The 14,743-nt window shown below is 39.2% G+C and overlaps 1 protein-coding gene and 1 pseudogene across 1 annotated transcript; both read right to left on the bottom strand.

Moving 5' to 3' along the window:
* On the bottom strand, positions 930-2,484 carry LOC109847022. The gene is made up of 2 exons (XM_020416265.1): positions 1,935-2,484; positions 930-1,786 (listed from the first exon to the last, which is right to left on the bottom strand). The coding sequence occupies exons 1-2, from the start codon at positions 2,482-2,484 to the stop codon at positions 930-932; spliced, it is 1,407 nt and encodes a 468-aa protein (XP_020271854.1).
* LOC109849907 overlaps positions 14,135-14,743 on the bottom strand; it is an 873-nt pseudogene continuing 264 nt past the window's right edge.

The raw sequence follows: 14,743 nt of genomic DNA, 5'->3' as shown, positions 1-14,743 counted from the left end.
TCTGGGTCAATATCATTAAGATGCAATTCTGGAGTTTCAAGGCCCTCTTCTTGAACGAACCAGTGAACATCATTAAACTCGTCTTGTTGATAAGCATCATTTGTCACAGGATCTACATCATCCTCAACTATCACTCCACTTGTATCCTCGACCTCCGGAACATCCCACACGTTTCTCAATTGCACCTTTTGTACAACTTTCCAGGGTGAACCCAACTTACAGTCATCGAGATAAAACACTTGTTGGGCTTCCATAGCAAGTATGAATGGTTCATCATCATACCACGTAGAGCTTGTATTAATGCTAGTAAGATTATAATCATACCGTATCATTCTTCTCCTTTCGTCTCTACTTGATTCGTCGGTGTTGAACCATTTACACTTGAATAAGAAAACTTGATTCATATCTAAGTACGTTAACTTCACAATACTTAGCAAAACACCATAATAATCATGACTTCCGCCAATAAAAACTCCAGGGACATACACCCCACTATTTTGAGTTGTCCGATGATCATCAAGATCTTTTGTATGATATCTAACTCCATCCACGATACAACCAGTGTACGTATGAACGCGTAAATCTGGTTTACATGCTAGACAATAAAGCTTCTCATCGGTTGCATCCATCAATCCGTTTTCTCTCTTTTTAATCATCTATGAATAATAACAATTGAAACAAGAAAGTTAGCATAGTGGTCATATACAATAACTAACTACTCTTTAAAATTGTGTATGAACTTACTTTTTTTTCAAACCAATCGGGGAACTCATTTTCTTGTCTTTCATACAACTTATGGTTACTTGTTTGCCTTAACTCATCCTCATGTTCCCTACAGGTACAAATTAGATAATTTACAAATTAGATAATTCAATCTCTAATCTGAATTAAAAAAATTGAACTCAATACACACAAATGTAAAAAGACACTTACTTGAGATAAGGTTTCACCTCGTCACAGTTGTATAGTACATACCAATGAGCTTTATTCACTTCCTTCCGATCCAATAGTATATATTTTTTTCCGCAGAATGGACGAACTTTCTGAGAGAAAATTGATAAACCATCTACTACTTGGTCATCTTCTACATCAACATTTCGTTCTGCCCGATTGATACGGGTTTCAATCTCACGAAAATACATAGAACAAAATGTCACTGCTTCATTGACAATATATGCTTCTGCAATAGAACCTTCAGGTCGAGCTTTATTTGTAACATACTTTTTATATGTTCCTAAATTTCTCTCAATAGGATACATCCACCGATAGGTAACTGGACCACCAAGCAAAGCTTCACGAGGTAAATGGACTGCCAAGTGAACCATTACATCAAAAAAAGCCGGTGGAAAAATTCTCTCTAATTTGCACAATATTATAACAATCTCCTTCTCCATTCTTTCCAAGTCTGACACCTTTAAAGTTTTTGCACATATCTGTTGGAAAAAAATGGCCAGCTCAACAATTGCAGTGCACACATCCTTGTCCAAATATGAACGAATACCAACTGGGAGGAGGCGTTGAAGTAAAACATGGCAATCATGATTTTTTAAATTATGTATCTTCCCATCGACAATGTTCACATTTTTGCAAATATTGGCAGCATACCCATCAGGAAATTTGACAACTTTGAGGAACTTACAAAACAGCCTACGGTATTCCAATTTCAAAACATATCTAGCATGAGGCTTCTTCAATTTATTCCCTTGGCGTGTGAGATGCAATTCTTTTCTTATCTTCCTATCTGCCAAGTCCAAACGAGCCTTGTTGGTGTCTTTTGTTTTCCCATCTATATTCAACAAAGTACCAATGACACTATCACATATATTTTTTTCAACATGCATCACATCAATATTATGTCTCAACCTGAGCTTGGACCAATACTCTAACTCAAAAAAGAATACTCTTTCTAGTCCAGTTTAGCTCATGAGGCTCACGGTGTCGCTTTAAATCAGGATTGTCAGGATGTTTTCCAGGCCTAGCTTTATAAACACGATCTAATTGCCGCAATATGTCATCCCCAGAAAATAATCTGGGAGGAGGACGATCTTCAACTAAACCGTTAAAATATTTACTCCTTCTCCACTCATGATCCTCAGGCAAATTTCGTCGAGCTCCCATAAAACATAATTTTCCTCTCAACCCCTCTGAAGTTACATCTTCGTTACAAACAGGACAAGCTTTGTACCCTTTTGTGCTCCACCCAGATAAATTTCCGTAAGCAGGAAAATCATTTATAGTCCACAATACACATGCCCGCAAATTAAAATTTCTCCCAACAGAGGCATCAAAAGTTTCAACTCCAATATCCCACAATTCTTTTAATTCGTCTATTAATGGACGAAGATACACATCAATGTCTTTCCCAGGTGCTCGAGGACCAGGTATGAGTAATGACATCATTGAATACACTCCTTTCATGCATTTCCAAGGAGGCAGATTGTACGGCACTAGCATAACTGGCCACATACTATAACTAGTGCTCATGTTTCCAAATGGATTAAAACCATCTGTAGCAAGCCCCAACCTCACATTTCGACAATCTGCAGCAAAGGACATTCATCCAGTTTCTTATTCTCTTTCCCATAAAACAGTGCACAGTCATACTTGCATGCATGTATGGATTCATACCCCAAACCCAATTCTAGCAACATATTTTTGGCTTCATAGTTCGATGTTGGTATGGATGCACCTTTTGGATACGAGTCATTTAACAATTTCAGTAGATTTTTAAAACTTTTATTGCTCCAACGACCATCTATCTTGATCTGCATTAATTTTATAATAAAAGATAATGCAGAGAACTTTGTACAACCCGGGTACAGTTCTCGTTGAGCTTCATTAAACAAATAATCATATTTGTTAACATAAATATCGTTCTCATCATCTGTCTCCATACTTATAGCCCCTTGGACATCATTTAACATGTCCAACATCGCAGCATTGTCATCATCATCATCCTCGCTGTCACTTTCAAAATCCTCATACATTTGGTCGTCTGCGACATCAACAAAATCTTCCCCATGTTCAGTCCATGTCGTGTAATGTTGTGCAAACCCATTTACAAGTATATGTCTGCGTATCTCGGGTAGAGAAAGACACGGCAAGACATTTTGACATTTAACACAGGGGCAACGCGTCTTATTTTCATGATCTAGGTGTTGTTTCGCAGCATCCAGAAATGTTTGTAAACCATTGGTGAAGTCAGGGTTGTGAAACCTATCTCTAACAAACATCCAACTTCTGTCCATCATGTACCTATAATAAAAAACAAGGGGTTCCCCATTGAGAAACAGTATGACCAATCATAAAAAAGATACATAACCAACACTTGTACCTATGATCTAACTTACATGTGGTTAATCGATAATTATAATATTTTTTTGTTAATTAAGTGATAAAAATGAGATATTAACGTTGATTATTGATTTATTGAGGTACACTTCAACAGCCATAGACAAAATCAAGCATAAAAGAACTAGTTACTACATGGTTGAGCTTCATTATCAGGGAGGACTAGAGAATAATCATTGTCTATGTTTTATACCCATTTTGGGTGGGTGAATATTTCTTTTACCATCCGAAAATACCAACAGTAAAGTGATTTTGTCTCAAAATCCTTGAGGGCCAAGTCAAATTACAATATTAAATGATCTGCTCATCTTGGAAAAGGATATAGATTCAAGACTAGTTACTAACATATTTAAGGAAAATGTTTTTCACCTTTTTACATCAAAAATAGAAATAACTAAAATGTTTCACATCTCTAAGCATTTGATTGTTTTACCACCCCTAACCATTTGACACCAGCAACAGAAAAACAGGATTTTACATGTGCATCTGCTATCTACATCTCTCTTCTACTATCTCAAAGCATTGAAACCATCTCTTTCCCGGCAAATGAAGTGTGTGGCTGTAAAAAATATTTACACATCAAGGTATATTTCATCCCAAAAAAATACATCCTCGACCAGCATCCAACATCAGGAAAAATCAGAAAAAGTAAACAGTTGGAAAATAGAAAATCCATGAACGAAACAAATAATTACACGAGGTCTTGATCAGCACATGCAATTGCCAGAACTGTAATTGCCAGAATTACATGCACAGAATTAACAAGGGATTGGGAATTTTTACAAGTTAAATGAATAATTTAATCTCAAAAATAGGAAAATCCAAAATACCTTTGTGGTGGTGAGGCGATCAACACATGCAATTGCCAGAATTCGGAAAGGGGTGAGACGCAACCACAATTGCACGAGGTCTTGATCGAGGTCTTGATCGGAAAGGGAAAGCGAAGGTCTCTGGTCTTGATCGAGGTCTTGATCGGAAAGGGAAAGCGAAGGTCTCTGGTCTTGATCGGAAAGGGAAAGCGAAGGTCTCTGGTCTTGATCGATGTGAGATCGGAGGTTTTTGAGAGAGGAGGTTTTGGGTCGTGGGGAGGTACTGGTCGGGTGGGAGGCTGAGATTGGAGGGGTTTTGAGGGGAAATATAAATCGCTAGGTTTTGGGTCGTGGGGAATTCGCGGGTGGGAGGATGAGAGCGGAGCGGTTTTGAGGGATAAATAAAAATCAACGCGTTTTGGTAATTATAATTCGTTTCCCCCGTTTTTTTTAATCCCTACAAATTTAGTTTCCCACCTTTTAATAAAAATATCTATTTTTTAAATTTTACTTTAAGATATAATTAGCAATTGTTTCAAATAGACAGAAAAGATCAGATTTTATAATAACGGATAAAAATAAAACTCACACCTCAATTCGGGGATCACCAAAACTCAAAACAATAATACTGTCCATTAAAATTCAATTAGAGTTCACCAACTGTACAAATAATCAAATCTAAAATAAGAGATTAAGAGGGCAATTGAAATTAACTCAAGTCATTTAAAGTCTGACGATAATCAGACCTTGATCTTTTTTTAGATTGGTCGCTATTTCTCCCGCTATTTTTTCGATACATGTAATTTCTCCAGCTTCCTCATCAGGACATCCCGCTTTTCTTTTAGATTGACGGTATATATGTTAGCTTTGACTCTTTCTTGTTTAAATTACATATTTCTCCATGTACACATCATCAAAGAGAGTATATCTATTAAGAGGGTTAAATTTGATATTTTACTTTGACCATGTTTAGAGTTTAGGGTTCAGGGTTTAGGGGTTAGGGGAAAATATAAACATATGTATATCTTTCAGCTATCTTTTCAAAGAGAAAATTTGTTGTGATCAAGATTGAAAGATCTTACTACAATGGATACCCGGTTGAGGCATTAAAACATACTCAAAGTGGAAATATCTTGCTGAGGCATAAATATCTAATTGAGGCGGATATATCTATACAAGCTTAGAATGTATGATTTAATGAGTGTTTAGAATCGAAGTAATGCCTAAACTTGTGAGGAGAATCTCCCACATCTCAAAGCTAATGTAGTTTATATCTATTTTCATTGACAAATAGGAATAAAAGATTTCATTGCATGTTTGGTTTATATCTATTTGGCGGGTTTTGCACATTTTTCCTTCAAACTAATAATGAGGAAACTATTATTTCCTTGCTAATTGATTCTTTTAACAAGGAAATGCTTCCTCGTAAAACAAAAAAAGTTAGTGAGAAAACATTCAATTTGTTGTCAATGAATTTGGCTGGTGTTGCACATTTTTTAGCCAAATTAATAATGAGAAAACTATAATTTCCTCGCTAATAGGTTCTTTTTGACGACAAAACGGTTCCTCGTAAAACAAAAACTTTTAGCGAGGAAGCCTTAAATTTGTTGCTATTGAAATTGGTGGGTTTTGCACATTTTCTGCCAAACTAATAACGAGGAAACTATTATTTCCTTGCTAATTGGTTTTTTAACGAGGAAACAGTTCCTCGTAAAACATAAATTTTAGCGAGAAAACCTTTAATTTGTCGTAAATGAATTTGGCAGGTGTTGTAAAATTTTCTGCCAAATTAGTAGTGAGTAAACTATGATTTCCTCGCTAATAAGTTCTTTTTAACGAGGAAACGGTTCCTCGTAAAAACAAAAACTTTTAACGAGGAAGCCTTAAATTTGCCACCATTGAAATTGGAGGGGTTTTTTTTTCCCGCCAAACTAATAATGAGGAAACTATTATTTCCTCGCTAATTGATTCTTTTGATGAGGAAACGGTTCCTCGCAGATTATGGATCTTCAGCGAGGAGATCATACTTTGTCGCTGTTACATTTGGCGGATTTTCCTCTATTTTCACCAAAAGAACAGCGATGAAATGATTATTTCCTCGTTAAATGTGCATTTCGCGATGAAAAAGTTCATCACCAAAATCACATATTTCCTCGCCAATAAAACAACTAGTTAGGAGACCAAATTATGATCATCTTTAGCGAGGAACTAAAATTTTCATCGTAGAAGGTGGTCTACTGTGAGGAAAATATATTCCTCGTAGAAGACCTACTGATATTTACAGAGGAAACAATATTTTCCTCGTCGAAAGTGATATTTGTTGAGGAAAATAATTTTCTCGCAAAAAAGTTGGTCGCTAAAAGACCTGTCTGTTGTAGTGAAACCTTTTAAGTACCTTATCGATATAGCTCTTTTGTGATAATCCAAGAATACCCCGAGAGCGATCTCGATGTATCTGGATCCCTAATATAAAAGAGGCGTCCCCAAGATCTTTCATCTCAAAATTCTTTGATAGAAATCTCTTGGTTTTGTGCAACATGCCTATATCATTAGTGGCAAGCAAGATGTCATCGACATACAGAACCAGAAAAATATACTTACTCCCACTGAACTCGTGATATACACAGTCATCAACAATGTTCATCTCAAAACCGAACGAGATAATTATTTGTTGAAACTTATGATACCATTGACGAGGAGCTTGCTTGAGTCCATAGATGGATTTCCTTAATTTGCAAACCATATTCTTTGGGTCTCCTGACACAAAGTTTTCTGGTTGCAGCATATAAATCATCTCATCAATGTCTCCATTGAGAAATACAGTCTTAATATCCATCTGATGTAACTCAAGGTCATAATGAGCAACAAGTGCCATGATTATTCTGAAAGAGTCTTTCGATGAAACCGGAGAGAAAGTCTCTGTATAATCAATGCCTTCCTTTTGAGTATAGCCTTTAGCCACAAGACGTGCCTTATACCTCTCCACATTACCGTTTGCATCCCGCTTGGTTTTAAAAATCCATTTACAACCAATTGGTTTTGCACCTTCTGGTAATGGGACAAGTTCCCAAACCTTATTGTCTTGCATAGACTTGTACTCTTCATTCATGGCATCAATCCACTATTGAGAGTTAGAACTTTTCATGGCCTGAGAGAAGTTGATTGGATCATCTTCCAACATTCCACTACTTTCCTCATGTTCTTGGAGAAATACAATATAATCATCCGGAATAGCATTTCTCCTTTCTCTCGTGGATCTCCTTAATGGCACTGGTTCTTGAGGTTGTTGAGTTTGTTCTTCTGGAACAGGGAGTTGTTCAACATTATCATCTTGAGGTTCCGGATTTACTTCTTGAGCAACAACAGGTATAGGAACCTGAATATTATCAGAAGTAACTGTATGGATTGGATCTGAGTCCAATTCCTCCTCAAAAGCAATGTCTCTAACCTTATTTCTCCCCCCAAACTCAACATCCTCAAAGAATGTTGCTGTTCCCGTCTCAAAAATATTCCTTATAGTGGGATCATAAAACTTAAAGCCCCTAGAGCGTTCAGAGTATCCAATAAAGTAGCTGCTAACTGTTTTGGAGTCCAATTTCTTTTCATTTGGCCTATAAGGCCTTGCCTCAGCTGGACATCCCCAAATATGTAAATGCTTTAAACTGGGCTTTCGACCAGTCCAAAGCTCATAAGGTGTTTTAGCAACTGCTTTACTTGGTACTCTATTCAGAATGTAAGCTGCTGTCTTAAGTGCTTCTCCCCAGAGTGACTCTGGTAAAGAAGAATGAGCAATCATACTTCTTACCATATCCTTAAGAGTCCTGTTTCGTCTTTCAGCTACACCATTCATGCTAGGTGAACCCGGCATGGTGTACTGTGGGACGATACCGTATTCCTCTAGGTATCTAGCAAATGGTCCTGGACGTTGTTCACCTGAACCATCATATCTACCGTAGTACTCACCACCACGATCAGATCTGACGGTTTTAATTCTTCTGTTGAGTTGATTCTCAACTTCAGCTTTATAGGCTTTGAACATGTCCAGAGACTCAGATTTTTCATGAATAAGATATAGGTGCCCATAACGTGAGTAATCGTCTATGAATGATATAAAATATTGTTGACCATTCCAGGATTCCGTAGGGAATGGCCCACAAATATCCGTATGTATCAATTCTAAGACATCCGAAGATCTGTTGGCACCTAATCTTTTCACTTTGGTCTGTTTTCCCTTGATACATTCAACACATACGTCGAAGTCCGAAAAATCAAGGGAATCCAAAATGCCATCAGACACAAGACGCTCAATTCTACCTTTTGAGATATGACCTAAGCGCTTATGCCATAATGTCGCCGAATTTTCCTTATTTAATTTACGCTTAGTACCACGTGATTCCACATGCAAGGATTCATTGTAAGAAGCAATTGTATCAAGCAAATATAGGTTGTCATAAATACTCAAGTAACCGGTTCCCACAACATTTGAATTAAAAGATAAACTGAATTGACTGTTTCCAAATGAACAAGAATAACCTGATTTGTCCAATACAGAAACAGAAACCAAATTCCGTCTAAAAGACGGTACTACAAAAGTATCTTTTAAATCCAAATAATAACCAGTTCCTAACAACAACCTAAAGTGCCCAATTGCTTCCACATCTACCGATTGTCCGTCGCCCACAAAGATGTGTCTTTCAACATCACTTGGCTTTCGGTAGCTCAGGCAACCCTGCATAGAAACACTTATGTGAGTAGTAGCACCAGAGTCTAACCACCAAGTGTTTCTAGGTACTGAAGCTAAATTAACCTCAGAACAGACCAAAGCAAGGAACGTACCCTTATTATCACGCCAGGCGTGATATTTTGTACAGTCCTTCTTTACATGTCCAGGCTTCTTACAGAAGAAACAACCCTGATTATCCTTATGTTGTTTCTTCTCAACTGGACCCTTAGCAGCTTCCTTATCATTCTTCCTTTTCTTGCCCTTATCCTTAGAGGCATAGGCCAAATGAGCACTTTCTGTCTTATCTTGCTTCAACCTGTCTTCTTCTTGCACACAGTATGAAATGAGCTCATTTAGAGTCCATTTCTCCTTTTGACAGTTATAACTGACCTTAAATTGGTTAAACTGTGCAGGAAGAGACAACAAAACCAGATGCACTAATAACTCGTCACAAAGATCGAGTTTAAGTGCCTTAAGCTTTGAAGCAATATGAGACATTTCCATAATGTACTCCCTGATATTTCCTTTGCCCTTATACTTCATTGAAATCAAGCGAGCTAAAAGCGTGCTTGTTTCTACCTTATCGTTTTTCGCAAAACGCTTCTCAATTTCGGCAAGGAAATCTTTAGCCTTAGTAATCCCTTCGGATTCTATGCCCCTGAAGGCTTCCGGAACACCGCGCTTAATAATCATATGACTCATGCGATTTGAACGCTCCCACTTCTCATGCTCCTTCTTTGCATCAGGAGTGCTATCCGCATTGAGAGGTTGGGGTTGTTCAGTTCTTAATGCATAGTCAAGATCCATGCAGCCAAGAACAATTAATATGTTCTCTTTCCAAACCTTGAAGTTTGTCCCATTTAGCATGGGAATTGAGTTGATGTTAGCAGAAATTGTTGCAGCAGATGCATTATAGCTGAAATAAAACAAAAATGCTCACATCAATAACCATAATCAATAAAATTCAAATAATAACAATCCCCATCCAAGATACCGGCACAACATTAATATCAAGTCTTTGGACAGTAATATTAACTTGTAAGTGATACCTTGTTGCAATGATCAAACATTGACAATAACTCATGTCAAATAATGAAACTATCTTTGGATCGATTCATTATTCACATGTAAACCTTATAATTGTCACACGCTTATCATCGCAGATGTGTATACAGTCTAAATAAATATTAACCTTCCTTTGGGCCGATTAAATATTTACACGAAAGCATACACACAAACATCTCACATTCCTCATGAACAATCTACACAAGAGAGGTTACTTTGGCAACTTCTTGTTTCAATTAATCAATTAGAGTGATAGACAACCTTAATTCCTTAGTGTCATAATATTTAAATTAAATAATTGATTAAAAACCAAATTATATTTAAATTAAAAAGTTTTAATTTAAATCAACTGAATTTCCAAAAAACTTAATTGGGGTCTCACAGCTTAATTAGGGCACATAACTTAATTAAATAAATTAAGTATACCAAAGTGGACCCGTGAAAAGCCGAGGCTTAATCATAGTGAACACGAAGTTCGCTTGACTTCGAACGCGAGGTTCGACTGTATTGAGTACGAGACTCACTTAAGCACGAACGCGAGGTTCGTCTGAGAACGAACGCGAGGTTCGTTTGAAAAATAAACGCGAGGTTCAACTTGAGAACGAACCCGAGGTTCGTTAAAAAAAAATGAACGCGAGGTTCAACTGAAGTACGAACGCGAGGTTCGATTGAAGCAAGAACGCGAGGTTCGACTGAAACATGAACGCGAGGTTCGACTGAAGCACGAACGCGAGGTTCGACTGAAGCACGAACGCGAGGTTCGACTTAGAACTGAACGCGAGGTTCACCTTAGAACTGAGCGCGAGGCTCACATTAGAATGAACGCGAAGTTCGTTGAGCGCGAGGCTCACTTGAGAACGAACGCAAAGTTCGTTTGAACGCGAAGTTCGGTTAAAATTGAACGAACGCGAGGTTCGTTTGAAGCTTACCGCTTCGCCAAAATTTGAGGTAACCACCTCCTTAATGTTCGTCACGTTTTCACGCACGAACCCTTAGGGTTTCAAACTGAAACCGCCGCCATTAAATCAAAAAACAGATCTAGAATCGAAAAATGAGTTTTCTTGATCCAGATCCAAGAAAAAACAGCCGAAAAATCCAACAATTTCAAAAAGCTACTGTTCACCAGTGATTTTCAGTTACTGTTCATCCGAAAAAACTTTACTGTTCATCCGAAAAAATTTCGCTATTGTTCATCCGAACAAAAAACTTTACTGTTCATTGTAGGCATCGAAAACTACCTATAGGTCTCCACAAACAGCTCAGTGTTAAGGAACAACGATGAGCGTAACTATCCGGTTCCCAGAAGTTCAATTGATGTTGGTGAACGCCTGAAGTGAATCGACGAACTACGTGAACTGATAGAATTTCGGAATAACGAAGGTACGGGCTAATCGAGAGCCCTGCGATGTTTACAAAAAGGAACAATACCCTTCGTGTCTCATTCATTATACAGATGATCCAACCATTGGGGCTGATAGAACTCCTTGTCGGCTTTCCAACGCACTTCGAATCACTCAAATCCGAGTTCGGACAAAGAATTTACAGTGGAAGCGGGCGAATGCACCACAACGGAGTGTCTCGGCCAAAGCCTTGACACCCTAGGGTGTCTCGGATTTGGGGAGACACCCTAGGGTGTCTCCAACGCGGATTTAGGCCCTTTAGGTGGTTTTAACCGCTCCGCAACCCCTCAAGCCTATAAATACAAGCCCCAGGCCCTCATTTTTTGAGATCTGGAATTTTGGAGAATAGGCGAAGCCCTGTCGGATCAAAGACTGAAGGTGCACGAATTTTAAAGAGGAGGAGGAGTAGAGATCTGATCAAGTTCGTCGACATAAAGAAGAAGAGCTCGTCAGATCTGCATCGCCCGCATCCCATCCTTAGAATTATCCCATTGTGGTAATTCTAAGAAGAGCAATTATCTCGCTTCGCCGAGATAAGCGCTATAGTTTCTCGATCCCTTCGCGGATAGACGAAGCTCTGCCTAATTCTTCAGCAATCAGATCTGATCGACGGTGGTCCACGGATAAACCCCGGCACAGGCAAAGATCCCACGCAAGGAGAAGACCGATAAACGATCTCTGCGTTTGTTTGATAAAGTTGTAAACTTTTTATTTTCATTGTGTAAGGAGATCTTATAAAAAGATCAACTTTTTATTTCATTCGAGTTTATTGTAACGACTAAAATTGTAATAGATTCGATAGCAATGAAAACATCAACTTTCACCGCAAACAAACTGGCGACCACAGTGGGATTTGAGTGATTCGAAGTGCGTTGGAAAGCCGACGAGGAGTTCTATAAGCTCCAATGATTAGATCATCTGTGGAATCAACTTGGACATGAGGGGCGTAGCGCCTTTTGTAGGCGACGCGGGGCTCTCGATCAATTCGTATCCTCGTTATTCTGAAACTCCGATGCTTCACGTAGTTTGTCGATTCACTTCAAGCATTTGGAACCGGATAGTGACGTTCATCGTTGTTCCTTAACACTGAGCTATTCGTGGAGACCTATAGGTAATTTTTGATGCCTACAGATACCCCCTCAAAAGCGTTCCAGACTCGTTTCTTTTATAGAAGAGGCTGGAATACTTTGGATGTGATTGGTCCAGCCTTCGGTCGGCGTAAAGGACCTGTAGTTAGCTTCAACTCTTGGCTCCTTCGATTTTCGGTCTATTCAATGTTTTGACGAATAGCCGAAGTTCTTCCGGCGCTGCGTTTATCGCTTGGCCGTCGTCGGAGTCTCGAGTGCGTCAACTCAACTCAGCTGGTGGTGATGACTCGAGACTCGCTGACGACGCCGAGGCGATAAACGCTGCGCCGGATAAGACTTTCGGAGCTATTTGTCAAAGCCAATGTAATATTGACTGTGCGAGTGTAATCGAAGAGGCCAAGAGTTGAAGCTTACCTACAGGTTCCTTTAACGCCCGATCCGAATGGCTGGAACCAATCACATCCAAGTATTCCCAGCATCTTCTATAAAAGAACTGGTCTGGAATGTGCTTGGAGGGGTATTGTAGGCATGCCAAAAAATTGCCTTATAGTTGTCTCCAAGCGAATATGCTTCAGTGTTAAGGGACGACTGATGAATCAGTCACTATCCGGTTCGACAGAGCTTGATGACGCGCAAACGCTTGAAAGTAATCGACGAACTACGTGAAGCATCGGAGTTCAGAATAACGAGTGATCGAATTGATCGAGAGGCCCCAGCGTCGCGTGTTTTTTTAGTTGATAACCAATAAGGGCGCTACGGCCCCTGTCATTGTCCAAGTGTGATTTCCACAGATGACTAATCATTGGAGCTTAATAGATACTTCTCGTCGCCTATTCCAACGCACTTCGAATCACTCAATCCGAGTTCCGGTACTTGAAGAGATTTAGCATCACGTTCGGACAGGAGGACGAATGCACACAACGGTGTCTCGGCAAAGCCGAGACACCCTACCGTGGGTGTCTCGATTTGGGAGATCACCCTATGGGTGTCTCTCCCAACGCGGATTTGGCCGCTTTAGGTGGTTTTAACCCGCTCCGGCACTCCCTCAGCCTATAAATACAAGCCTTAGGCCTCATTTTTTCAGATCTGGAATTTTGGAGAATTGGCGAAGCCCTGCCGGAGTGAAGAGTGATCGAGCACTTCAACACAAGAGAGTTTCTTCGTCAGATCTACATTACCCGCATCCGATCCTTAGTCTTATCCTGTTGTGGTAATTCTAAGAAGAGCAATTATCTCGCTTTTATCGAGATAGGCGCTTCAAGTTTCTAGATCTCCTTGCGGATCGACGAAGCTCTGGACCAGATCTGATTGCTAGGTAGTCCATGATTAATTCGAAGAGATTAACAATAATCAAAAGAGTACGGAAGATTATACTTGAATCCATAGAAGAAAACTTGATTTGGGTTTTTGATGATCTTCTAACCTTAGGGTTCCTCTAAATCCGAATTTCTCTTACTAGATGGGGGTGTAGAGAATTAGAGAATGTAACCCTAGGTTAGGGACCATAACCCCTTATTTATAGATGTTGTACATTTGTAATTTGGCTCCTCAACAAATTACAATTACAACCTGGTATCTGCACATATAACCCCATGACTTATTTAAATACCGAATTAACCCAAATTAATTGATCACTTTAGTGGGTTATCCTGAAAGATAGCAATACACATTGATTAATCATATGTGCCCACAATTAGATTTATTAGATTAAATCCAACACATCCACGATACATAAATGATCACTCTAGTTAGCACCCACTTGAACTTGGGGAACTATCGTTTGGGCTCAAATGCCAGTTATACCCTTCCAAATACAAACCCAAGCTTATACTCGCTTACACAACCCAATCCGTCCCAATGAAAGCACATTTAAACATTCGTCTTCCCAATGGTTCTTTAGTGAAGGTAGTTTGGTAATTACCCATCCATGATTAAGCTCTAACCCAACCATGGTTAACAAATATCGGATGCATTTTGTAATGGAGCGACTAATTTCAAAATACGTAGGATCTGTGAACCTAGCCAAGAGCAATTTCAATGAAAGACTAGAGGGACTAACATCGAAATCACCCAAAAGAGGAACTAAACACCACCAGCAGAGAATCATCAAGCAATTAGCCCCCTCCCAATCTCAAACGAAAGGACAGCACCAACTCACTCGTACCCCAACCTGATCGAGCCTGAGATACTCCTGATCCCACCGACTCATCGTGATCTTCTTCGGCTTCCTAACCTCCATCCCCACCACCTCATCCGCCAGATTGACGATCCCCATCTGCTTCACCTCCCTCCTCCCGTAAACCCCCG

Source organism: Asparagus officinalis, chromosome 7 (genome assembly GCF_001876935.1).
Source record: "Asparagus officinalis chromosome 7, Aspof.V1, whole genome shotgun sequence".
Taxonomy (NCBI): domain Eukaryota; kingdom Viridiplantae; phylum Streptophyta; class Magnoliopsida; order Asparagales; family Asparagaceae; genus Asparagus; species Asparagus officinalis.
Note: the sequence above shows the minus strand (reverse complement) of the source record. Positions and strands in the feature narration are given on the sequence as shown.

What these genes read in the sequence shown, in the direction of transcription:
- LOC109847022 (XM_020416265.1), bottom strand. Translation starts at nt 2,484, where the DNA reads ATGAGCACTAGTTATAGTATGTGGCCAGTTATGCTAGTGCCGTACAAT. An exon ending in TCCTGATTTAAAGCGACACC is followed by an intron (nt 1,787 to 1,934) that starts GTGAGCCTCATG and finishes TGTTGAATATAG; the next exon opens with ATGGGAAAACAAAAGACACC.